This window comes from Eufriesea mexicana, unplaced genomic scaffold (assembly GCF_001483705.2).
Source record: "Eufriesea mexicana isolate 0111107269 unplaced genomic scaffold, ASM148370v2 scaffold1647, whole genome shotgun sequence".
Taxonomy (NCBI): domain Eukaryota; kingdom Metazoa; phylum Arthropoda; class Insecta; order Hymenoptera; family Apidae; genus Eufriesea; species Eufriesea mexicana.
Window position 1 is genome coordinate 320,392 of NW_016909752.1, and position 27,222 is coordinate 347,613.

The 27,222-nt window shown below is 50.0% G+C and overlaps 1 protein-coding gene across 1 annotated transcript; it reads right to left on the bottom strand.

The window, feature by feature from the left end:
- Positions 1-5,039: 5,039 nt before the first annotated feature.
- Positions 5,040-26,231, bottom strand: LOC108548554 (sarcoglycan delta). The gene is made up of 4 exons (XM_017901568.1): positions 25,868-26,231; positions 9,497-9,686; positions 7,859-8,051; positions 5,040-5,676 (listed from the first exon to the last, which is right to left on the bottom strand). Exons 1-4 carry the CDS (start codon positions 26,138-26,140, stop codon positions 5,325-5,327), a joined length of 1,008 nt encoding a protein of 335 aa, XP_017757057.1. The 5' UTR covers positions 26,141-26,231; the 3' UTR covers positions 5,040-5,324.
- Positions 26,232-27,222: the final 991 nt, after the last annotated feature.

The following is a 27,222-nucleotide window of genomic DNA, read 5'->3' on the forward strand; positions in this document are numbered from 1 at the left end:
AAGAGCGGTCCCAGTGGCAACCGGAAATCGATGCTCGTTCTCAGACACGTGTCACGCAAAGGGAACGACGTCGTTCCGTGCGGCTAGATCGACGTCTCGCTTTTTCTCCTTTTGCGCTCGGCTACGCTCGTACGAATACCGCTGGAAAGAGCGCATCGGATCCCACGGCGGAGCGAGCCGAGTCGCGAAGGGAAGAGGGTGCCAAGGGGGTTGTTAGCATGATGTAGCGAGAGGTCATGGGTGGGGGAAATAATGCGGGTGTTACCGGAGAGTGGTGCCCGACAAAATTACAATTTGGGGGATGTAATTCCGCTCCGGAGAAATGGCCTGCACATACCGAGCCGCGGGGGTGGCGGTGGCACGATGGGTGGTTGAACATAGGGGAACCAGCAGTCGGAGGAGTCGCTGCAAAGCCATAGGTGGGGGGCCAGAGGGTTGCAGAGCGGACAGGGGAACGGAGGTGGGAGAGATTTATCAACAGCTCGTTCCGCACTAACTAGACGCCGGAAACTCGAAAGATATTGCATCAGCGAGGCGATGATAGCGCCACGACTACTGGCATTAAATTGCATCCGGTCGTTGCAGGAATTTAGCCGCCATTACGGCGCCCCTTGCACCCTCCCGCCGTCGTTCGAAGCATCCTTCGCTATTCACCCCCTCAACCTTGCGCCCTTAGCGCGTGCCTTCGTTCCTCCACCCCCTTCCGGAGTCGATCTTGATCGACGATGATTTTATACACGCGTGGGCAGACTAGGATGCTACACGCTCCGAGCCGAGTTCCCTGGATACGCGATTGATACCGCGTGTTCCGCGAAACCACTGGAAGGCCAGAGTTACTCCTGCAAGTTGCTGCAACGCGTTTCCGTTTCGCCGGCGGTCGACCGGCTCGGAAGTTTCGCGTTCTCAAACGTCCTGGGATTCGCTGAATTTTTGACGCAAATTCGACGTTTCGACGTGGCGAACCTAACCTCGATACCTCGCTCGTGTCGCTAGATTCCCAAGTCCCGGCTCTTCGTTAAACTTGCAAAACAGGAACCAAGTGTCCGACGTGTCGTTGACACGGCGGTATCGCGTCGACCTTGGCAGAGACCACGAACGAGACGTAGATGGAATAGGAAATCCAATTGAACTCGGGCAAACACGCGTGATTATTCGCGCGATTAAGACGTTTCACGGTGCCTCGTAAAATTTGCATCGGCTCAGAGAACCGTTGTACCTCGCCGTATAATTAACAGGCCCGCCACGAACAAGCAAATGCACGGGATCTCGTTCGGACGTAACGTTCGTGAAAGTGTAAGGGAGCCGCTTGCGATCCTTGAACGCCCCTTCCGCCGGCACAATCTCCTTACCTTGCAAACGTTTGCTCGATCCACCCTCTCCATCCTCGAGGCTGCTCGCGAAGCAACAACCTGTTATAGCGGCTCCGTAATTTGCATTTACACTTTAAACAAACACGCCAGCCAATGACGACGTTACCCGTGGTCTCTGGGAACCTCCACCGGCTTGCCCCTTTCCACGAAATCCTCCGCGGTCTTCCTTTGTCTCTAATTCTTAGCCGTTCCCGAGGGCAGGTTCGACGAATGCGTCTGTCTTCGACGGGGAATCGATTTCTTCGCGAAACCCGCTTCGAACGTGATCAAGAGCAGAGGATAAGGAATTTTCGCAGACTAGCGAAGAGTGCCGCGGGGTCGTGTTCAACGCGGATCCTTGCATTCGAGGATAGACGGCCGTTTTTTCCACCCCGGTTCATTAACAGCGTAACAGAAGATCGGCGGGTCGAGTATCTTTTGTAACCATAGGAACAATCACGGTCTCGAATGACACTTTGCAGAGGCTGATGGAGCGAATTCGAAAGAATTCGACGAGGCATCGTGAGAAAAGACTAGCAGGACGGTAGCTATCTCCGCTCCTACGCGAGTTGCGAACCACCCCACCGTTTGAAACTTGGACCCCGTCGACTGCCACTGATTACGTTACTTCCGGCATCTCGTTAGAACGCAGAACTAACGCCTGGATTCGATATTCGATATTCCCACCGACCCTTCAGCTCCCCTCGCGAAATCGTAGCCCGGGATCTCTCGCGAGCAATCGCTCGGCCCGGCCGCGCTGCGTTCGCTTCGTCGAATCTCGATAAATTCGCGGCGGGCAACGGGCCAACGGGACATCCGGAACGACGAATTTTCCAACGAGCCCGTCCCGGTGGTAAAACTAATTACGCGTACGGCTATCGGCGGTAATCGAACGAGTGTCCCTCGCCTCCCGACTACCCCGTCGTCGTCGTCCAATCCCTTTTTGAATATGCCCGCACGGCCGGCCCGCGAAAACCAGATACTAATTATAGCGGGCAGAGGCGCCTGGATAGCACGTGGTGCGTGGAAACGTCCAGGATGACGTAGCGCGACGCCAGCTTTCGCGTGGCACGAGTGCCGCTAATTCGTATTTAAAGCTTTATCGGTCGCGGGTCGCGCGACAATTTCACGCTTCACAGAATCCATCTGACAGCCTCCGCCTCGGTGGCCCGGCGCATCCGCCACTGCTGGAGCCCGCACCCCCGGCCACGGTTGTTGTTTCGCGGGCGGCGGATGTCGCTGATGCAGATAGGGGCGCAGAGAGGGGCGCGGGGTAGGGTGCGGAGAGAGGTGCAGGCGCGGAACGCTTGGGTGACGGTAGTCTTAAGCGGGGGACAGAAAACTGCAAGCGTGTCACGTCACTCGAGCACTGTGCAAGTAATTTAACTGGCGAAGTACTCGGTAATAGTCCCGGGACTATATAAACAAAGCGGCTGGTTAATTAATCAGTCTCGGAGTCGGAGCGCGGTAATGGCTCCTGAATAGATTCCAGATTAATTATCCTGCCGTTTCTTTGAGACGCTTCCCCATGCCCGTCGTCCCGGCGAAAACTTTGCCGCTTCTGATCACCGTTTACGACGAGCGGGGATAGCAGACGAAGAAGCCGAAAAGGCAGATGTTTCGAAATTCCGGACGGTTACGGAGCATCCGTTTGGTCGTGGTACTTTTAGTTTCGTAAAACCGGCTTAATGACGCCGCCGTCCATGCTACACACGCTGCGATTATCATCTACGCGAGGTCATTATCACCTATTTATCGATGACCAACTACACCGAGTACAGCATCGATGCCTCGTTAGACCTCTAATGAAGCTGGCTGCGATGCTCGCGTTACACCGAAATTCTCTTCCAAAAGGACGCGAACCTGTTCGTACCTCGTCTAGAACCTATCCGGCGCGTTGGTAACCCAAAGGATGAAACTTGGCGAGTCGCGTTGATTAAACGAAGGAACGAGCCGCGTGCCGAGCCGAGAAGGGAAACGAAGGATCTCGTATCGATGTTAAATTTTTCGCGAGCGGTACGAGTGCGCGCGAGGATCTGAGGAAATTTAGCGACGATGTGGTCGGTAGCATTTTCAGCTCGTTCCCCTCCGGTCTTCTCGGATCCTGCTCGTCTTAGGGTAATACAAAGGGATCTAAGAGGCATTTTTCATCCGACGAGTATTTTTTACTCGGCTGCTGCTAATTCACACCGCTTACGTTCTCTCCCCTTCCCTCCCCGACCCACCCCACGCTTGTTAGATTGCTCCATCCCCCACCGTGCCTCGAGCCTCGCCATCGTTACCCCCTGAAGCCTGGGCAAGAGTGGTCGGGGCCGCACTTTGTTCCCTTCTAGCCTGGATGCAATTTTAATCTCGAATTCCGAGAAAATTACCTTGCCGTCAGAGCCGTTTAAGGGGCTACTAGGTGAGATTGCCCCTGCTACCTGTCAGGCCGCTTGACATATACTATATTATGTAGCGAGATCGGCTTTTCTTGAAACTATTTTCGTTTCGCCTAATTTCGCTTCCGTTATCGTTTATCGTGCCGTCGACTCGCGGCTGCGCGCCGGCACCTTGCCCCGGAACGGAAATCTATAGGAAACTGGTCCTTTGCTCGTCCGTCTCGTCGATATTAAAAACATTAGTCTCCGGATGGAACGTCGAACAGCTTTTTTATATAAATTAACTATGGCATTTCTTTATTCGGTGGGTCCGGTGGAATTTTGCGCAGGATGATAGACTGGTTCTTCGACCTTGGATTTATTCTTACGCGTCGACCTTCGTTTCCCAAAAGGAACACGTTCTCTCTCTTTCTCTGGAAGAGACTCTATACAGTCACTTGCGCGAATTCGGATTTTTCCTGAAATTATTCCTCGTGAATTATAAAGAGATAAAGTTCTACGTACCTGCGGTCGCGGAGCGGGAAACGTCTCTCCAGGTCCTCTGCAATTCACGAGGTGGGAAAGATACGTTTTACTATGTTTAATAATAATAGTAACAATAACGACTTTATTGCCACATACATAAATAGATGGACATGGCCGATGTACAGCGTGCAAGCTGGATCACACAACCGGATCCTTTTACAGTGAACTACACTTGCGCGTCTCCCTTTACCGCAAAACACGCTCCAAAATAAAGGTTCCTCTAATCGCGACGTGTCTCTCTAATCGGCGTATCCGGAACCGGGCGAAAACACACACAGATCTTTGCGCGCGCGCTAGAGACTATAGTTTTAATGCGGCAGGGTACACCTCTTCGTACACGCATCTCTCTTTCTCAAACGCATTCCTCTCTCTCTCTCTCTCTCTCTCTCTCTCTCTTCCTCTCTCTTTTTCTCTTTTTTCAATTCTCGTTCAATCGGGCTCAAAGGAACTGCAAATCGTTGCCTATCGACTGGCCACGCGAACGTTTGCGCAAAGAAACCAGCAGGAGAGAATTGGGCGGGGATACGACTCGACCTAACGACAGGGCAAGGACAGACAGGAACGAGATGACGATTAGATTACCAGCCGTTGACTACCGATAATCAGTTTCGTTAATATACAAGATATACATTCACTTAGTAGCTTCGTCGTTTGCCGATCCATCGATCGGCAGGACTCTATTCCCCGGAGTTAGCTCTGTCATTGGACACGCTTGCCTTTGACAGCGTCCGTTGCTTTTCCTACGCGAGGCGCCACGACGCTGCCTCCAACGGATCCGGCGGGATAAAACAGCGAACGCGGTTCTAAACGCGATGGGAACCGGCGTCCACGCGTCGCTCTAGAACGGAAACACCAGCGAAAAGCGAAAGGCCTCGGGCGATTTCGGGACATCGATTATCGTACACCGCCACCTGCATGGATGTCTACAACTTCCCGCGACAATTCCGATCACCAGCTGGTTGTTCCGGTCATCGTTATGTCGCGCCCCAAGGAAGAACCGGTGTCTTCTGTTGCGAGGCTCGTTCATTACATTTTTCAACATCGATTCGCTTCTAGCTCGAGTCTGGTATTAGCAAATCGATTTATCCGCCTGACAGGTTCCCTCGGACCTGGCCAGGAACAGTTTGCCGTTAGCACAGGCACACAACTGATAGATGGTCGTGTCTCTTTGACTCTGGTGAGTGGACGTCCTGGACGAGTGCTGCTGTTGCTGCTGTTGCTCTCTCGACGAGTGACCTTGGCTCGGACTGGCAATCTTCAGCCCTTTCATGAACAGGGTCTTCGCGTCCAGCTTGATGGCGCCGTGTACGCTTTGAAGCTTCAGGTCTGTTAGGCAGGAAGCTGAGATCTCGTTGGCCCAGGACTCGATCACCACTCGTTGAGGCGCGCTGATCTTGAGAGATCTGGTCGCTGACTCGAGTCTGTCGATAGAGAGAGAGTAGGCTACTTTTATTAAAACGGTTTATTCTTCGAGTTTTAAACTGCAAGTATCAATACGATCAAGTTTCCGCGGACGTAGAAAACCCGGTTGAATTTAATTTGTTTCTCGGTTACCGGATGTAAAGAAAGGCATTAATACAGCGAAGAGATTGAATCACTGCTGGAAAATGCGGTCGCAGCCTGGAGGGAACAAATACGATCGAAAACTCGCAATATCGCGCGACAAAATAATATGGCAACTAGTCGACTGCAACGTCAGATTCGCAATAATCGATCCCTCTTTCTAAGAAGTGGTAAAGCAGCGTCTTCGACCGTGCCTTACTTCCAATACCACCGCCTCCCATCATTCCCAGCCCAGCAGCCCCCCGTCATCGTCGTCGACCTATTGCTTGCAGCCCCAGCATCTCGCTCGTTCGGATCCTCGGTATTTCATATCTGGCATAAATCCAATCCTATGAATATAATTTTCCGCGCGAGCAAAGTTTTATTGTAATCGTAAATCCGTCTGTAAATTGCCCGACACTATCAATAACCGCGGTACCAGTGAGCCATCCGCTTCGTTCTTTCGACCCCTCGCGATTCCCCGTCCTATAATACGCCATCTTCCTACTTTCCAGGACCAAGTCTCGCTGACGTTTTAGCCGTGAAGTGGCTCGACGAATCGAGAAATCGATACCCATAGCGAATGTTTTGAACTCCGTTGAAGGAACTGTTTGAATATGATCGCGCAGATTGAGGGGTACTCGTGAACGCGATTGGTAATACGCCGCAGAAAGGATCTCGGAGACGTAGAAATGTTCTTTAACCCCTCGAGCGTTTACGTGGTATATGCGCGTCATGACCAAAGTCGATTCACGGCGAAAATGACGTACACCTGGGTCTCTTTTTACACGCTGGGTACGTACCTACGTACGTACCGCGCAAAGGAAATCCGTACGAAAGAAAACCGCGTAAAAATCTTAAAAATATTCCGTGTGCGACCAAGTACGAAATTCGCGTCCAAGTGAAGCAAAAACGAGCGGAAAAGCAATTTAAAATGCATTCCGCGATAGGATCTTTAAATTTTTGTCGAATTTCTCGGTTTCGGGAAAGGAATAATCACAGGCGTTGTTAGAAAAATTGTTCGAAATAAAACGCGTTTATTTCCGTGATAAATAATACCGAGAAAAACGCGTTGACAAACTGCGATAATAAATCGCGTGCGAAACGCGCGCCTTTCGAGTAAGAATAGACTTTGGAGCAACGAGTCGTGACGTCAGAGAATTGAAGCGTTTGGAAATTTTCCAAATTACAATTCATCCGGCGAGAAATTATTCGCCAGTTTCGATTACCGTGAAATCGGTAAACAGAACGCGAAACGAACGAGAAATATCGAAAAGTTGGAACGACCGTTCTTCCACGTTCATTTATCTCTTATTGGTCGCAGCTGAACGATAGCAACAAGTTTGATCGTATTGCACGTAGAACGATACGGCACTCAATAAGAGCGGCACGACACTTTTGTCAACGGCCCTTCCCATCAATTACGCGATTTCAGTCGGAACCGTCGCCCTTTCGTTTGACCAGCGCCATATATTTAATGCGTTACAGCGAAGTTTAATCCCGCGCGAGTGTCCGTCGAGCTGCGATTCCGTTCGATTATTTACAGCCACAGTCACGGGACTACGGGGAAAGTTGATTGGAATATAGAAGCGCTATTCGTATCCGTGCGTGATATCCAGGATGATTATCGGACAGATGGAGAAACCCGGTCGAAAATGTTACGCCGAGTTTGTCGAAGTAGGTCGAAGCTAGTTTTAGAAGTACCAGAAATAAATATGGGACGCAGCCAGCGACTATTGGCCAAAGTTCGAGTGCGATAGAGGTCGTTTCTTCCGGCATACGAAATATGATTAACTACCAAATCGATAGCATAATTCAATGGAAATTATATTTCCGTGCATTCCTCGAAACTTCCTCTGCTCCTTTTATTCTCAAAAAGATTCCGTAATTAGGCATGCACTCGACAGTTGAGAAATCGAGGTCCACGAGTGTGGAGGAGTTTAAGAGGAATACGTGGCTTAATTCCCAAATATTTGTCTCGTCGTTTAAGAACAAACGTTTCACGGAAATGGCGCGCGCAAACGAGACATCCACTTATTTCGATTTCCCTTTTACCATTACCTGAGGCCACGGCCCGATTCCCCTCTGACCAGAGGCGTTTGAACGCTGCCCTGGAAAACGGCACCCCCGTCGCCGGTTACCCTTAGCATCTCCGCTCCCACCACCACCTGCTCCCTGTCCGCCGAGAAGAGAATTCCTCCTCGAGGGTCGGTTATCCGGAAGCCTCTCGACACGCAGTCCACGCGGTCCTCGCCTGCAAAGTGGACAAAAGACACTTGTCTGCCATTTGCCGTTTTACAAAAGCGGGAAACGAGACCGAGAAGGGAGGCGGGAAGAGGGAGAGAAGGAAAAAGGGGAAGCAATTCTTCAACGGGACACGAGCTCGTTAGAAATCGACCGGAATCGGGAATCACGTTTCGCTGAATGTCCGAAAGGGATAATGGAGTTTAAGTTTACCGCGTTGCTGTCGGTAATATGGAACGAACCTTCGTTTACGTATTTATCGTACGTGCCTCGAATTAACGGCCAGTTTAAATCTCTGCCACGAAGGACGAAGAATTAATTCGAATCGCACCGTTTCGTCGGTCGCGGACCGGCTCGCGCATTTATTTACATAGTTAAAGAGGATGGAAGAGGATCGACGATGCCGAGGAGACGCAAGGATCTCTCGCAGACTCGCAGCATCGATCGCGATGTACGATTCTTCGTTCTTTCGGGGAAATTCAACGATTTTCGAAATTCAACGTCCTCCGACGACCGTGTACGCGTGACTGTCATTCCGATCATCGTCGACATTAATACAGTTGCACCGGAGCCTCTCCGACACGGCGATTGTCGCGCGATTTAGTTTCATAGCTGTAAAATCGATGTGACTGCAACGCTCGTGTCCATTAACGGACACATCTCACTCCGTTACCCCGCTATACGTTATCGATATTCGTCCCTTTGTTTGCCGGGAGGACACAAGACAAAAATATCCGGTACCATTAAAAAAACTGGCGAAAACGAAACAAAAAGGAATACCGGTTCACATTTAAAAGGAATTTTTCCCCGAAATCGGATTTCGTAGATTAATTATCGCGCGATCCTACGAGCTCTGCGCAAAGCTGTAATTCTGCTTTTCGGCAGGATTCTCGTATCCCTGAGGAGATAGTTCAGACTTTTGTCACGATTTCGATGCCTCGGAAATATCTTTAGCCTCGCAGTCGAAATTCGTACCTGTACGCGTAAAGTAGACGTGATAGGCGTAAAATCGGAGCGATGAACTTCATCGATGCTCGTCGTTGCTCGGTTCATCGAAGATTAAACGGCCATCGCGGAATAATGCTAAATTAAGAAATTTCTGGGAACGAAGTTGATCGGCCGGGCTTTCGAGTGGCCTGAATACCAGCCGTCGATTACACGTCGATTTCCAACATTCCGCGATTCGAATTAACTCCGACCACGATTTTAAATCGACTCGTTTCCCTCCGCCGATTCCGGGCCGACCAACAACGCTCGTTTACACCGAAACGCAATGAACGAGCTCGCAAATCGAGTAACGCTATCGAAAGTTCATTCGCCGTGGATCGAAGCTCGACCCGACATCGAGTCGGTTTACACCTGAACTCTCGTCGCTCGCAAGAGTCCGAGAAATCGGTTTGTCGGCGAACGATGGGTCCAACACGAGACACGTATTACGGTGGAGCGTGTCCTCACCGACGGTGAATCGGGCGAGTAATCGGCCATCGTGCGACCTGGCCGACGCGGTGAAGTTGCTCCACGACTCGAGCACCAGATTCTTTCCCTGTCTGGATCTAAGGCTGGAGGCCACCAGGGCATCCAGTACGGCGGCCTGACCTCTGAGCTCGATCCCTCCGGGCACCACCTTCAGGGAGCCGATTCCCTTCTGAAAGAAGAGGAAATGACTGTCAGGAAATAAACGAGCCTCTCTGTCGGGGCTCTTTCTGGGTCGGCCGTTCACGATCGTCGAAGGAATATAGAAGCCGTAGGCCTGCCGCGTTAAAATTTCCCTCGCCATTCGATTCTAACTGCGCTTCCGTTTCCTTTCTTCTCCGCCACCCTCGTCCCCTCTCATCCTGGACCTCTGTTCCCCCTTTTCCCTTCCATCTCTGCTACCCCGACCCTTCGTCTAACCCCCCTCTCCGCTTATATCTTTAATTTTTTTCTTTTCGCATTTTTATGGATCATAACGAGAGTGAAAGAGAAAGAGAGAGAGCGAGAGAAAGAGATATTTTGATGCAGTCTCGCGCTATGATTCAGCGGTACGAAAATTAAACACCGGCGACCGACATTACTGCCGTTTCAGACGGTTGAATAATAAATGCGGTGATGAGCTACGAGGCCTCGCTCCCATCCAGGCCATCGGTCCAACCCCTGCGTCTAACCATTGTGAAGCCAGGGGCTCGTTTGAAATATCTCCCGCATAATATTGGAACAGTGGCGCAGGCAGAATTTTATTTCGACCGGCGAGGAGGGCGTATCGCTCTCCGACTTGTACCGTATCGTCGGGCGTATCGAGCGGAACATCGAGCGGAACGTCGAGCGATGCCAAGAGCTTAAGAGGCGAAACCGCCGCATGTGACGAGCCGAGGAACGCGCTATAAAGAGGACACGTAGCGTATATTCCGCGTCGTATTCGTCTCATAAACTTGGGATATTCTTCCGCCTCTGTCGCGACACGCCCAGCAGCCCCCCTCGGCCCCTGAGCCGACGTCGCGACGCGATTTTCGGTCGACGAAATTCAATTTCGCGTTACATTAATTGCCAGCCAGACGTCGAACGTGCGTCTGGTCCTTTGTCTCTCGTTTTTCCAAAGCGTTCAGGGACCCGTCCATCGTGATCGACGATCCGTTTTTACGTCGATCGAGAGCGGAACGTTCGACGAACTCGCGGTAATTGCGTTTCAAGCGTCGAGGCTCCGGCTTATCGTCTCCGAGGAGAGAAAAGAGAGGAGAGATTGCTCGAACTTGAAACGCCAGCCACGAAAAATGCACCCCCCCCCCCTTTCCACTTGCTTCGTTCCCTCTACCTCTACGTACGTGTATATACGTGTACACGTCGTCTCTCTACATTGGTTTCCGATGATTAGCCACTCGATTGGAAGCAATCGCCACGCGCTAGGCTGTTTCCACAGTTTCCACTTATTATAGCGACCGATCACTACGAAATGCGGCTGCTAGTTGGGTAAACGCCAGTAAACTCCAGCAAGCTGCTACGAGTCTGACCGAACAATCGCGGCTTTGGGATTTTCTGGCTTGAAAACGCGTTTCAGGGGACAGGGGGCCGATCGAGTTATCCCGGCAGTCGATTAGACCCGCTCGATATTCGGCGAATGGGTTAATAAAAAGGTGACGGTTTAAATTGTGATCGGCGGAGGAACGGGCGAGAGGGTGTAAATAATATGGAAACGTGAGCGACAGCGATACAGCGTGGCGGAGCGAAAACGAATTTAGAAATGGTAATTTTTTGAAACGAGCGCACGAGCGACAACGCGGGTGGGTGGGGGAGGGGGTGAGAAAAAGTTATACTCGAATTCGTTTCGCTGCTGGACGATATTAAAATCCGGCGTGACTTTCTAAAAATACCGCGCGGGCAGTAACGTTGGTTTTAAGGTTAATTCCGAGCGGTCGTTACTTTCTACGAGCATGTTCCACCTCTCAGGTAATTCTTGGACCCCTTCCTCAAAAAACTTCACCCCCCGAACAGCGGAGAAGCTCGGCGTTAATTTTCGCAGCTAATTTCTAGCGGTCGGTGCCGTTAACTTCCCTCCTTTTTTTCTTCCCACCCCGACCCGTAAAAAGAATTTCCCTACCACGAAAGCGGAAACAACCTTCGCCGTCCAATAATTAATTCTTCGCCTGCTGGGTTTAAAAAAAAAAAAGAAAAGAAAGATCCTCACGAGTAGACACTTTGGTCGCTTGCCTTCTAAATTCGCGCGCCGCCTCGTATAAATTAAACGACCAGCGGGAAGAGGAGCCGATGCCGCTGCTCTCGAGAGTCAACGATACGACCGGTATCCCCGAGGCATTAACGATTTCAATCTCGCCTCCTTTTAGCGCGGGACGAAACTCGAATTAACCCTTAACAGCGTGACAAATTAAATGGATCGTGGCCGTGGTAAGAAAAAGAGGCAGCGTTCCGGGGCGGTACGAGCTCCTTCTTGGTGGCGGTGCGAGCTGGATCCTCGTTTAAATTCCCGCAGCCGGAAGTGGCGGTGGCCGCGGCGTTCTACCGGATGCGCATAGCTGCGGCCGCGGCCCGGCGCCCGCTCTCCATCGCGGCGCCACTCGATTAGCCAAATCGTTCGGAAAACGATACGATCTCTTTGCTCTGTACTTAACCGTAACCGTAAACCCCAATGGCGTCGAGAGGGCCATAGCGGTGGCTGCCTTTTAGAATCGTCGTACGCTCCGGAGGAAGCGAACCCACCGAATCGCTGGATAGCTGCGAAGCTAAAGGACAAGCGTCGTTGAACTTTTCACTGCCTAGGGCCCCCACTACCTGCCATAGCGAGCAAGACGACACGAATTTTTGATCGACCGTTTCGCCCAACTTCTCCTTTTCGCTCGGATTAAACGACGTCGCCGAAGAAAAATGATGGCCCCGATGAAAAATGGGAAAAATTGTCGGCGTTCGCCGATGATTCGTGGCTATGAATATCGCGACGTTCTTAGTTGGACGATACGTCGAGATAACGGCGAGGGTTCGATTTCGGAGGAAAGTGGCTGCTCGCAGCGGTGAAACGGATATCCGGGTCGCGCCCCGAAGCGAGGCTCTCGACATCTACCGCTATCTTTCGAGGCGTGCACTTGGAATCTCGTTTCCGCTCGCGCTTCCCAGGCCAGAGTCGTTTAAATTCGATTTTTCCGGATACTTTATCCGGAAGGTGGGTTTTCAGCGTTTCGAACTTGAACTCGTGGCGCGGCCAGTCTTCTATCGAGTTACGGTCATCGGCGAACCATAGTCCTCGAGTTTGCGAATAATCTGCCAACTTTGCGCTAGCTAACGAGACTGGCTTAAAAACGCGACGTAGAACGCGAAGCCGCGATAACGAGACGATTTCGTAGAATTACAAACTTCGCCTATTCACGCAAAACATTAAATAGAATTCGCCATGCGATAACGACTGTGAGACCCGGTGTCTCTTGTTTAGGGGTTTAAACGCGCTCTATATGCTCCCCTTCTCTCTCTCTCTCTCTCTCTCTCTCTCTCTCTCTCTCTCTCTCTCTCTCTCTCTCTCTCTCTCTCTCTCGCTCTGTCTCATCAACGAATGACCAAAGGTACTTTGACCCGGTGATGAGCGCTCGTTCCGTGTCTATGACGCGTTTTCACGCGTTTCCGGCTTTTGTCCTTCGCTTTGAAAGCGACAAGTGGCGCGAAATTGGACGCGTTCATCGCTCAGACTTTCGCTCGAAGTGCATACTCGCGATATCGAAGTGCAATAGTGGACGCTTACCTCGCGAAACGCAAAACTGCCGAGTCTTTCGACGTGGCTCCCTCTACAATGCAATTACATCGCCTGGTACGAAACACGACGAGCGAAAAGTCGACTTCCGTCCAATTAATCGGCCCAGATAAAGGCAATATCTCGGCCCGATGTGGCCGGAATCGTGGCCCGAAACCCATCCAATAATCACAGTTATGAAAATTAATTTACCGACACGCGATCAGCCCGTTTCGCAACTTTCGTCCATTTCACCCGCGCCGCGGGGTAGGGGGATGAAATTAGCTCGATTCGATTTCGGCATGGAATCAAATCAAATCGACTCGATCGCGAATGCCCTTCCGCTGTTTCCTCCGCTATCAACCGCGTTTCCAGTTATTATACAATTCCCCTTTTGTAATTCCGCGTTCGTGTATCATGCTCCCGGTTAACAGCGGCCGATACGTCGAAGCGAGCGCCGCGATTTTTTCGCCAAGTGTCGATAAACACAAGCAGCGAGATAACACTGGACAATATCAACCGGATGTTCTCCCCGTTTCGAGTTTGTCAAGCCTGTTTGACGATTCACGAACGCGAGATGGTTCGAGTCCGTGCGACGAGCTGACCCGATATTTCTCCTCTGCTGGCTGGCTGCTTGAGATTCTTAGGAGGTCCCATTGGACCAGGCGAGTGCTCACGAGGAGTGCCCCAAGCGGGACGTAATGAAATCCAAATAACACCCCTTGCACGCGTATATCATCGTAACGACGCCCTCGGACCGCAGCTCTGCGCGGCTGCTCGCCGTCCATAAATTAATACAAAGCGCGTTATTTACAGGCTTTCGAACAACGTTTTCACGGCCTCGCCAATTTACCCGCTGTCCGTTTTATTCTCATCGATCAATTTACCTTGGGATTTTTTAACTAATATTAACGCATCGTCGCTATTCTATTTTTCCTTCTCTCTTTTTCCAACGCGCCTGTACTTTAGGAGCCCTTTATACACACGGTGTCCAACGAGTGACACGATTTTTCCACCGATTTACCAGCGTTGTCGAAGTGGGATGGTTGATAAAAATTTATCACTGGTAAACGCGACGCGGAATCGACGATTTCGCGAATACTTTCATTTTCTCGTCGAGATCGAAATCTCGTTCAATTTTTTCGCCATTCTCCTCTGAGGCTCATCGGCCGAAATAGCGCGGAGTATGATAAGCCAAATTTAACGAGTATCGTAATGTATCATTTTCGGTTAATACAATACGAAAGTTACGATAATGAAGGCAACAGTAACGAAAGCATATTCGTTGGCATTGCATACGGAATACATTTTAATGAAACAGCAATTAAAAACGTAAACTTAGACAATGTATATTACGTGAGTATAATTTCTGGTATATCAGCGAGTCGTGATTTTCATTGGCATACATTTCCCGCGGTACGAATCCCACTTTTACCGTACGTTATACCCAGTTAAACCGTTAATGCGCGGTACATTTACTTAAATGTCTTATCGCGAGTCACAATAGGAAATTCGACAAAACCGATACGAAATCTCGTGTATCCCATATTTGAACCGAATTAATATCCACCTGGAAAAATCCACGCTTCGCATCCCTCCACCCCGTACATTGGAAATTCGATTGAAGATGCGGTGGCCCGATGATGGAGTCTCGCGGACACCCCGATCAGACAGTCAAACGCGACGAGACCAATGCTCGTCCGAATTTCGCGATGCGATGTTTCGTTCGATACATAGCATAACATCGGGATTAGTCGGGAGTCGCATCGGGTGGCGAAACATCGAGGTGCAAAGCGAACGCGTTCGAGCGCACGCGACGCGGACAACACCCTCGAGGGGTGATGGAGAAACGCTTTCCTCTACGTGCTCTCAACAACAACACCAGCATGCATGCACGCGCCCGGTTCGCCCGTGTGGCCGTACGCGCGCGTAAACCGCACCAGTAATTATACATATGCAGCCGGTACGTACACCACGTTAATGCACCTCACGTAATTATCCCGAGCTGGACAGGAATCGCCTAACTTTTGCCGCGAGTAATCCGACTCGTAGTCCTGTCAGCACACTCTGCGCGACGAGCCGCTCACCCCTCGGCGTCGAGGACCGACCGCCGCCGCCACCTTCATCGCCATCGCCATCGCCAACCCCCTGCAGTTACATCGCCGCGGCGACATTGCAATTTCGTGTTATTTTACGTCGCGCACGGCGCAAGGATTAAATCGCGGAGTGTACTGATGGCGGACGGTGTCGCTATCCGGCCAGGATTTACCAACGTCCGGTATGATTTCGTAGTTGAAACGCGGCAATACGGTTCACTACCGGCGTTGATACATCGCCTATCAGGGATTAGTTCGTTTCATTTCGTTTTCCTTTTCATTTTCGCTTCGTTTCCGCCTCGTTTCGGTTTCCCTCGCGTGATGAGTCGGGGATCGGGTAGGAATAGGAGATTTTCGAGCGAACAGGAATGAAAATGGCGTCGCAAGCGCGGACTCAAAGGAGTCAGATGTGAGTGGTAGTCGAGAGCATCGGTTCGTGGGAATCTCGAATGTCGCGGCGTTCGCGAGGTAATCGTTTTCGATGAGAAGCAGGAGGATTCGAGGGTGGACCAGGCTGCGAGCGAAGATATTCCGTTCGATGGCAGGTTTCTTCGACGTATTAACGCAGTTTTCGAGCGATTGTTGAAAAATGAACGGTGTACACGTTGCACGTGCATTGCAAACAAAAGTAACGTTTGATCACAGGGAATCGGTGATATTTGGATACGTATTTATTTAAGCTTTTCGTTTGTTTTCGCGTTTTTCCACGTTTTTCTCGCGTTGCACCGGTATCAACGATTTCGATAACGCGGATCGTTGCTTCCGCCATAACGGTCTAACGATTTTCTCCTTCGCGATGTTATAAATCCAGTTACTCCCAATTATGGTCTCTATGTCCTATTCATTATACAATCACTATGATAACCATTATTTCGCTCGTTAAGCGAGAAGCTTTGCAAACAAGATAATCGATAAGAAGACGGCTTTAAAACGGCAAGAAGAAGAAGACCATCGGTTCGCGTTTCGAATAATAAAGGCAGCCAACTTTCCGACCCCCGCGGCCGCGGTTAATACCCGAATCAATTTTCCGCGATCGAACCGATCGCACAACGGTGCAATTATCATATATTGGCGTCAGCGAGTGAATCGTTAATCTGTTGATAAACCAATGGACGCGTTTACCGGGTGAAACGCGGTGGCCATCCGCACCCGCCGTATCCGCGTTTCAACCCCTATTGTGTCGGGTGTATACGTGGCTGGCGTGGACGTGTGTACGAGTGGAACAATAAAACGCGAAAGGTCGCCCGAAGAGATGGTCGTGCCGTATAATGAGCGGTCCTTGCAGATCATTTTCTTAAGATAACGAGGCGGGTGGTAACCGATACAGAGTTACCCCGTGGCTCGCCATTTTTCGTCCTTATGTAACGATACGTCCACATATATGTCTACCAATACATCGACTTTTCTACGCGTATCCGAGTATGTAGCGCGCGTACATAAAGCCTCGCGTAAATAAAAAATAAGTAAATACGTATATACATGTATATATGTATGTGTGTGTGTATATATTAGGTATACATTTTTTACACTAATGGGAACAATTCTTTATATAATTCACAAAGAAGATGCTAGGAGACGGGACGCCCTAAGGGCATCATTAATGCCGGTACAGTCTCGGCCCTGGCATCCTCCTTTATAATGCTGCCAGCCTTTTCCAGGTGTCTCGTTTTCCCCTTCGCCTCGGCCTCTTCGGTTTCCGTCACCGGCCTTGCCACTTTCTTCTTCCTCGATATAATCATTTATTGTATTCTTCGCTCTCTAATTAATCTCTGCCTCGAAGGTACTACTCTATCCAACGCGACGAAAGACACAGAGAGATACCTTTCGGCGACCGGGTTCCTCGCCCTCCCTCCCCCCCCTCTCTCTCTCCCTCTCCCCCCCACCATATCTTCATCTACTCGCCGCACCCACCGTACGACGTCCTGTTTCCACCCCTCCTCCCTTCCTTTCCTTCGCTTTCCTTTTTTTCCTCCCTTTTCTTTTCGTTTTGTTTTGCGCGTGGGCACGGGGGATTAAAAATGAGGCAACGCGGAAAAAAAAGGATGGGAGAAAATAACGAGAAATATAAAAAAAGCAGAGGGTGCAGGCAGAGGGAGAAGGAAGGCAGATGGAAGGAAAAGGGAGGGGGTGGACGGTAGGCTTTGAACGAGCGGCAAACGAGGCGACGCGGATACGCGGAAAAGCGCGGAAAAGCGCGGAAAAGCTGGTAAATAAACGCCACGCATCGGCCACGTTCCGAAACTTTGTCTCGGAACCGTGTTGCTTATAATTTTTAATAACCCAGCTCCTAGCTCGTCCCGCTGCCTTTGATCGCGTGCCAGTACACCGTCGCCATGGTAATTACTTTATTTTCGACCAGCCGATAAATTCCTCTGCTTGCTGCTTTTCATGATACCGAACGGTATGACAAAACGACCGTGTGGTCAAAAATCAGTTACTTTCGTTCCGGTCGAAACAGTGAAACGAAATTTTAAGTAATTTAACTTTACGTCGTGGTCTGTAGCTCGCGTTCATCCGAATGATGCAAAAAGCCACGTTGTCGGTGTATTTGGACATAATTAAATGGACTTTAATCTCGTTTCGTTATGACACTCTTTAGCGTTGTACTCTGCCTCTGTTTGCCAAAATTCTCAATTTTCTTCCCGGAATTAAGAATGCTTTGAAATATCATCGAGCTTTAGGTTGATCGTGATAGTCCCGTGGTTTTTCGTCAGCCATTTGCAATATGGGAAAAATACGATTACAATTTTCCCCGTAAAGACTATTACATTTCCAATTTACAGAACGAAAATCGATTTCTGCTCGCCGAAGGGCTGTTTTCTCTCGCTGTGTGCTACTGAAACCTTTAATGTACATCGTGACAGTGCCAATAGGTTTACTACAAAACAGAAAATTCCTCTTTCTGTACGTTTAATAACAATGGTATAAATGGTTTTTATATACTGCCAAAGCCTCCGGGACTTTTTTACTCATCAACAACGAAATTCAGGCTTCTTTGTCCCCTTTTAATTTTATGCCAATTTAATTTCCACTTTTGTACGGAACAACTGCTTCGCTACGATCCTATGATGTCTTTCGCCAGAGTACGTTGCACCTTGTAACACTCGCAGAATACTCAGGATTCCGCGCTCTCCTTTTTCTACACGCGTAAAATGATATAGGAAAAATAATAAATTGCAAGCCTCCGAATGGAGATATTCTCAGCCAGTCTTTTCATAATCCTCTTATCGTATCGACCATTCGAAACTGTTGCACAATTTTTCTAAAAACCCAGGTTTATCCTTCGCTCCGAGCCAGGACCTCGAAGATTAACCTAAAGGCATTTCCTCGACTATCTCGCGCGAACCGTAAAGAAGGTGGTTCCACGTGGAAATTTGCGTTGTTTGTTGCCGCGAGAGAGACAGCGGGGTGAAACGCGGACGCGAAGAAGCAGGATATCGTTACCCCTTTAAAGGGGTTGGTCCTGTGGAAACACGGGTTGGTCGCGTTTCACCGTGAAAATTCGTACGAAAAGCTGTCGAGATCGGCGAAAAACCGGCGTGAAAACGTCGGAGGTAGGAAAGGTAATCGTCGTAAAATTGAAGAAAAAATCGTGCAGAGCTCCGCGGTTGAAATCCCTGGGAACGATAAACTCGGTCCGTCCGTTGTTCGACCCGGTACCACCGGCCAACAACTATGGCACCGGTGTACGTTCAAAATTCATGGCGCCGTGCCCGGTATACTGCACTTGCACTTGCTAGCCGGCCCCTGTAATAGATATCCTTTAATACTAACGCACCGTTTATATGTAACGTATACAGGGTGACCGGGCCATTTCTCACGCATTTATTGGTCGGTCGCGGCCAACTTTTCCGATGAATCAATATCGATCGTCCCGTCCGTTGTCCTTCGTCGTTAAGCTTCGTTGTACGACAAGTTTTGCCACAGTCCGGGCCAAGATTCATCGGGGTCCACTGTTCGCCGATGAGCACGCGACTGCGCGATTTTTCGGCTATCGCGAACTCGTTGTACCTTGGGGTCTTCGCCGACGTTAAAATTTTATACACCGATGAAAAAGTTCGCTAACAATTCGCGAGAGTTTCAATATTTCAAACTTGCCACGCGAAGGGTGAGCGAGAATATTGGACGTTTCGCGATTCGTTTGTTGATGAATTTTCGATGACGAAACGATGCCACGACCGTGAGAATGGTCCGCGTTTCGCGAATTCTCGAAACTCTGAAACTAGTCGAAGACCGGTCGCGAGGAACCGGGAGAAAAATCGGGAAGAAAAGGGAAAGGGGTGAATTCCGTGCGTTACGCGAATTTTCGCGAATCGTCTATCGGTCAGCCATCTCGGTGTGTATAATAGCTATTATTTCGTTGATTAAATCAATAGATAGGTGGTCCGTGTAAAAGTAGATTCGACTTTATTGCGCGTACCGGATAAAATTTTGTCCGGCGAGCGCGCGTGTACCGGTCATATTTCTCCGAGCGAACGCGTACAAATTTTCATCATTTATTTAGCCCGCGGAAACTGTTTTCGAATTTTTATCGACACCCTTGCTATTAACCCTCTCGCGCCTGCCGGTTATCGATTCGACGCCTGGCTACGCGGCGTATAATTGGATACTGGATGGAAAAATGTGGGGAAAGGGACCGCGATACGGGCTGCTGATTATGCGATAAAATTATTTCTCTGCTTCGTATCTAACGTTTCGTCCAAAGTCCAATTTCTCACTTGCTCTACCTCTAGTTACCTATTTTAAATTCCCCATCTGCTCGCGTATTCGATACCCGGTACTGTCGACTCACGAACGTACGTGATGTACGTACATGCACATGTGCATCACCACCATCGTTATTAATATCGACGCGAAATGCAAAGGGACAGGAAGAACGCAAATCTGATTTAAAAAACAGAGGGAGCGACGATTAAGCGAGTGAATATTGCGTAACGAAAGGGGTGGAAGGGGCGCACGAGGAAGGGTGACGTCAGGGTGTAGCTGCACAGGATTCACCTTGACACGCGGAACGAATGTAACGTGACCGTAGTATCCCCGATGCAATATAAGAGGGAGCCGTATACAGGTGAATTCTCTATGGATATACGAGGGTTATAGAGGTCGATTTCGTGAGCGATATTACGTAGGTGGGGCATCTGCTCGCTACGGTCCTGTATACGTAAAGCCGTTAGTGGCAATATAGTATCTGTATACGGTGCCGGCCGACATAACGTTTCGGGGTTATATTATATATTGTTCGTAATCGAAGATCTCGTAAGACCTTTCGATCCGGCGGAGATATTGGAAACGTTGCTAGTTATGAATTTTCCTTCTTACCGAACCAACTTTATGACGGAGTTCGCGCAGTAAATTCTGTTTCTCGAGCGACGCGAACATCCGCGATGTAAGCGAACGAAATTTTACGACTGAAACGAGAGTAGGGTGGCAGGTCGACCGGGGATGGTTCGGCAGGAAGGGAGGGTTGAATACAAAAGCGGGGGGTGGTCTCGATAAAGTTTAACCGGCGAATTATTAGATTACCGAAAGCCAAGGGGAGAATATGGGGATCGAAGGAGGAATTTTTGTTCCCACTTCCTGGGACGATGCCTTCGCTGGAATCCAGTTGTCGGCCCTGGAAATTGAACTGTAATCGAACCAACGATTATCCGCTGCTCGATGTATTCCCAGCGTTCATGGTCCGCCAGCTATCCCTGCTTTCGATAACCTCCAACACCTGCTAGATTCTGTTATCCTGACAGCGCACAAATCTATGCCTTTCTCAAGTTTCCCAATGTTATGACCGATTCTTTTTTCAAAACGAAACACGAGACGTCGCAGATTCTTACGGAGAAATTTGCATCGGTAAAATCGAGAGGAACACAGGTACGCGACTCGAAGAAGAGCGATGTGTCATATCGGGTTACGTTCAGTCAACTGTTGCTGACGACAAGAAACACCGGGACCGGAAGCGAAGGTTAATTTAAATCGAAACTCCCTAACGACGTCAACAGGGATTCGGGTTACCTGCTACATCCTATTCGAAGCACCCTTCTCCTATTTCTTTAATTGCTCAGTTGACCAATTAAAAGTGCCCTGATTGGTAAGCGATGAAGCGAAACGCGAGTTGCTGTCAGCTTGAACAAGCGAGTCACCCTAATAAACACACCGGTGTCAACTCGTCGTTACGACCCTCGCGGAAACTACCTGTCAGCCAAACTTAGAGTTCTCTTGAACTCGCCTTTGACACGAGACTCACGCCAAAGATTCCCGAAGTCGCTTGTGAATTATCCTAGTTCTTAATAGAAAAGAACGACTTAATTTGGCGAAGACGCTAGCCGTGAAGAGGATAGGGCCGAGGCCAGACGGTTTCGCGATGTGCCACGGTAAAAAGGTTTCGGCGAACCAAGAGTTCCGCACTCGCTCATCAAATATGAATAGGCGGAAAAGAATGGTGGATAAGGCTGGCGGCTGAAGGGGGTTAGGAAAGGGCAGGGTATAAAATATTTCCTGGCTCGCGAGTGCATCGCGTTTTCGCTCGGATACGACGGCTAGCACACAAGGCTAAAGAATTTCTACCGTGGATATCAACTGCGCACGTCTCGAGAAATTTCAGATCCAGCAGACTGCACGATCCACGGTTCCCACTGTCGCTGATAACGACGCGATTTTTATAAACGGACTCGCTTTCGTGAACACGGCCCGTTCCATTTCACGCTTCAAGGATGACAACGTTTGCATTTTACCGTTCCGCGTTGTTCTTCCCGGAGTGGAGCGTTTTGTCGCGATTTTGAATTAGGAATGCGTAGTCGATTCGTGCCCGGGAACAACGGGTCGATGACACGTAAGGGGATTAAGAGTCGCAGAGAACCGTCGAGGAATCGGGGATATACATCCGCCTAGTCGTGAACGATACCACGGTCAGGGGTGGAAATATTTTTATTACCCGCGTCGATAAACGTGTTCCACCGAATGCGTTCATTTATGAAATATCGACCAAGTCTTGGGAATCAATTCGAGGGGTTACCACTCTTCGAGGTACCCGAGGCAAATGCGGTGTACGGCTGCTGAAGAATCCCGGTTTATGGCGCTATCCATCGATAAAGTAATTTTATTCCCCGCCAACGCGTTCCTCATCTTCGATCCTCCGTTGAAATATCGAATTTACGAGATGGCGATCGACGGCACGTCGATTTAATCAATCGGGACCGTCTTTAAATGCGAAACCTGCCTGTAGCCGCGTCTCATTCGCCGAACAATCCGAAACTTTCTACTCGCGTTGATCTCTTTCATAGTCGAAGAACACCGAGCTTATTAAGAAAGAAGATCCGCCGTCTGCCGGCGTGAACGAACGATTTTTCTCCCAGCAATAACGCTGATCCCGAATGTCCGCTTTATTTACGACTGGCGAACAGGGAAGCGACACACATTACTCACGCCGCGTCAAGGAGAAGCGTTCGGGGAACGGCATGACCGAGAGGAAAGAACGCGCAGCGAGAAACAAGGGGTCGGGCAGGAACGGAGGAGATGCTGGTGGTGGTGGTGGTGGTGGTGGTGGTGGTGGTAGCTGGAGAAACAGGGATCACGGGAGGGTGGTACCAGAGAGGAAAGGTAGAATAGGAGGAAACGTAGGAAATCGGTGCAACCGGAGATAGCGGGCTCTCAGGATAGCCTGGCGCGAGAACGAACGAAGGAACGAACGAACGTAGGAAGGTGGGAAAGAAGTAGCGGAGGCTTACATTTCCCACGGGGTATCCCTGCTTGCTCGCAGACTCCTTACTTACGGATTGATACTCAATTTCCAGCGAGTTTAGCCCCTATCGAGGGATCGTTGCGCCTGATCGCGGCGGCTCCTTTCGATTTCAAATAAATTCGATAATGGCGGATATATAGGCGGCGCGGAGGGGGTTGCTTGCTGTAGCACACTCCAACAGGGATATAGAAAGGGATTTCTCCATCGTCTTTACCTTAATCGACAGGGTTAAGGCGGGAAGACCTCGTCTGGCTTGTCGATGGATCTTCGACCCACGATGGACGGTTCGCGAGCCACCAGGGGTATCTCGGCCTTCTCGCTCCACGTTCCCACTTGAACTTTTCGATGGAGAATCGGTGAGAAATCGTGGAAAATAGTGGAAAATCGTGGAAGATCGTAAAACCGAAAATCGGAGAGTTCGCGTAAGCGCAACGCGATGACCGACGCTAATTACTCGCCACTGTCGAAACTGTATCGCGACGGTCCGCGACGCTCGCGCGAGGCGGGTGTAATAAATGCACGCTGGTGACCGGTCGAAAGGTAACACCGTCCTCTGCGATATTACTCACCGCCATTAAATATCGCGTTTCACGCGGCCGGATTTCGGCAATAACGATAATGAAACCAACGGGAACAACCGTGGCCGGCAACGAAGCTTTTTCTAACGATCGCGAGCTCGTTTCGACGAGCTTGTTATCAGGCCCGCGGCTCATAACGAGCGTCCCCCAATTCGCCTGGTTTCCGTGGCCGCTCCAAGGGGCTCGGTTAATTATAAACCGTGAATTAACCGACCCACGTAAAGAAGTGCCAAGTGCAAACGACGATCTCGCGATACCGGCACGATGCAACGATTCCGGCAATTACCGCGAATTATATTAACCAGCTTGCCACCCTTCCTCTTCGTTTCGTGCCACCGTTCACCACGGCCCGTACAGGTGAATCTTGCCTGTGTAGGTGGCCTGCACGAGTTGCACGAGAGGCCTGTTGTTCTAGCGGCGGAACTCGCGTGAAACTAATTTCCAACGACGAGACAGGAATTGATTTTATTAGGAGCGCGAGACAGCGTGGCCAAGTTTTCCGCTGCAGCAAGTTCGTTTTAAGAGATGTCGCATTGGTAATCGCGTACAGGTGATTCTCTGATGGAGGAAAGCGACGAGGATGGCGCTCGTTTCTTTCGGTAGGGTCAAGTAGTACGGGACGACGAGTAGTCAGTCACTCGGGAGGAGTGTCTAGATCTGTCGGCGTTACGAGAGGCGGTTGATTTATTCTCCCGATCGAGTGTTAGGTGTTTTTAATGCGCGTTCAGTCTCGAGGGCTGAACCTGACGAATTTACGACACACGAGCACTTTCTGGCCCCGAGGACGGGCTAGGAAATTTATGACCCTTGCCCGAAAACATCCAGGTCTAGGGCAAGCGTGCACATTTCTTTCGGGAGGATGCCTCTGAGAACGGGAAACGTCATAGATTGGCAGTTTCTCGTTAACAAATTCTGCCCGCGATTCGGGAAATCCATCGCATCGTCGTGAGCGAGTTCAGGGAACTTTATAACCCTGCGAAATTTGAAATTTGCAAGGTGGATTTTACGGGACACGACGGTGCGTTGGAGAAAAATGCTAGACGAAAAGGAAGACGGGAAAGAAGCAAGGCAAAGCACAACGTTTCGCTGCGGAGCTTAAACTATCTCGAGCTTGATAAACGTCCGACATGACAGATGATTCGATTCGTCTTCTTATCAGCCATAACGGGCTCGAGTCAACAATATATCACTCCATTCAAAAACTATCCGACGATATTAAAATCTCGAGCCTCTCCATCACGCTGACCCCTCCCACTGGCGTCTGAACAAACCGTTCCAGCTCCACTTGACAGACTAATCGGAATCACTGGAGACGTTCGCCCTGGAACGGGCCACTGCCATAGGTGCAACAAGCGGCGCGAGACAGAGCGTATTTGCATCGATTAGAGGAGGAGGAGCGGAGAACGCGAGACGATTTTGTCGGAGTGGGAAGAATCGGGCTTCATTACCGGGTAAAAGCAGCTCGACCGCGGATTTTCGTCGATGACAGTTGCCAGCCGGCGTGCATATCCAGAGTCGCGTCCCATTCCAGTAGCCGCCATGAAGCAGCTCCGTTTCCGCGTTTTCGCACGTCGAATATCAAAGTCGACGATACCGGGAACATCACGCGTCGAAATAGCGAGAATGGACACGCGACGTCGAGTAGATTCGCGCTTGAAAGCTTGGCGAGCAAACGAATTCGCCTGTGGGAAGAGCTTCGTGATGGAATATTTCGTGCCATTTTGGGAATAATTGCGACGAGTAGAGATTCTTCTTCGTCCACGGCTAGGCCGAAATTCGATACTTTGCCAAATATAGCTAGCCGTGACTGAAATTTGACGTTCTGTCGAAACAAAATGAAATCGAATTTCAATTATTCACTGAATTTAAGTGACGATGTAGAGGTCAAGAAACGGGCGAAGATTCGCGTTCATCGCTGCGATTTAGTTTATAAATAATAAACGAGAACTGCATTGTTTCAAAATTGTTTCACTTAATTACTCGCCATTCGGACTACGTGTTCCCGTGAAATATAAATTCCAAGCTGATGAGAGTATTTAAGGATTAATCTATTACTCTTGCTTCTCGTGCATTAGCAAACGCGATTAATAATGTAACGAGGTCGAATATCACTTGACCTACTCATGACCGAAATGCGATACAATCATAACGCAGGGATTAGAGGGTCTTAAGTGGCGTATCGGTAAACGCGATAAATATGAATGTCGGGGAACTTACCGAACTAAATCCCATGACTTTGAGCAGCCACACGGTGAGCGCGAGATTCAGGATCGCGATCACCATCAAAGTGAGCACCACAGAGTACAAACACCTTTTCCTCCAACCGTAAACCCCTAACCTGAATCCACCTTTACAGGACGCGGTGCCGGAAGTGCGGTCCTCGAGGATCGGAGGGGTCGTCCTCGACGATGGTCCCGCCGACTGTCGCACGTTTCGACCGCCAGTCGACGTGCACGGCTCATCCGACCAGCCTGCCTGCCCTCGAGACATCCTGAAAACACAAACGAGTTAGCTGAAACATCGTCCCTTTTCGCCGGACGAGTTTTGATATGGTAAACACGAGAGACGTCGCTCCCCAGGAAACACCCGTGCCTCACCTACCGGATTTTCGGTGAGTAAACGAAACGTGAATTATACTTCTCTTCTTTTCGATAATTAATTCCGACGTTCACGTTGCATCGTGGACCGAAAATGCATAGTAAGTTTACAACGACAACGTTACGCTATGGTAATTTTATTCCAAGCCCGAGTGCGTCGAAATTTCGTACGTCCCTTAAAACGGTATCAACAGATGGTCAGGGATACTTAAACAATGACGCATAGTCGGGGGGTAAAAAGGTAGGAAAAAAGCCGAAACTCTAAAGCATAATAGCCGGCGATTAATAAGCCCGTAATTACCGGGTCATTCTTTCCCGATGATTTATCAACGATTTATGCCCCGCTCTCGCACACCGGCTGCGGGAAATTGGCCATGGGCGGGCATAGAAACAGAAGCGGGGAGAAGACTGATCTCCGGTTCTTACTTCTTGAAACACGAGCCTTCCTTTATACGTGCCTGGCGTCCAAACATCCTCCCGCTCCGCGGAGTCCATTTTGCAGCGGCGCAGCCCGGGGAACACGCGTTTCCTTTTTCTCTACCCTTCAGCGCCGATTCCACCCTCGGCACGGACAGCTACGGATTTTGCGCCGCGGCAAAAAGTTCGATCGTGCGAAGCGTCGCGGGTAAAGAAACCGCTGAATCCGAAATTAGCGTGGCAAATAGGGGAGAGCCGGCTTTGCCGGTGTACAAAATGGCGTGGCGGCGGACCGGAGGATTATCAAATGGCAGATAATTAACGGCGGTCGAGGCGGTCGCTGGCTCGCGTGCGCGCGCGCGCGTGGCCGCGTGAAAAATGAACGAGCGTCGGAGGAGCCTCGTGGACGATTAAAAGGGGACACGGAAAGGGGTGAAAAAGGAGAAGCGGCCGCGGTGGGACGGTGCACGAGGGATGGGAAATGTTAAGGGGAAAAGGAACGTGGGAACTTATGTAAATCTGACTGTGAAATAGCGGACGTAACTCCGCGCCCTAATC

Coding starts and splice junctions, on each gene's coding strand:
- LOC108548554 (XM_017901568.1), bottom strand. CDS start 26,140: ATGTCTCGAGGGCAGGCAGGCTGGTCGGATGAGCCGTGCACGTCGACT. Junction 8,052..9,496: donor ACTCGCCCGATTCACCGTCG/GTGAGGACACGC, acceptor TCCACTTTGCAG/GCGAGGACCGCGTGGACTGC. Junction 5,677..7,858: donor GAATCGGGCCGTGGCCTCAG/GTAATGGTAAAA, acceptor CTCTATCGACAG/ACTCGAGTCAGCGACCAGAT.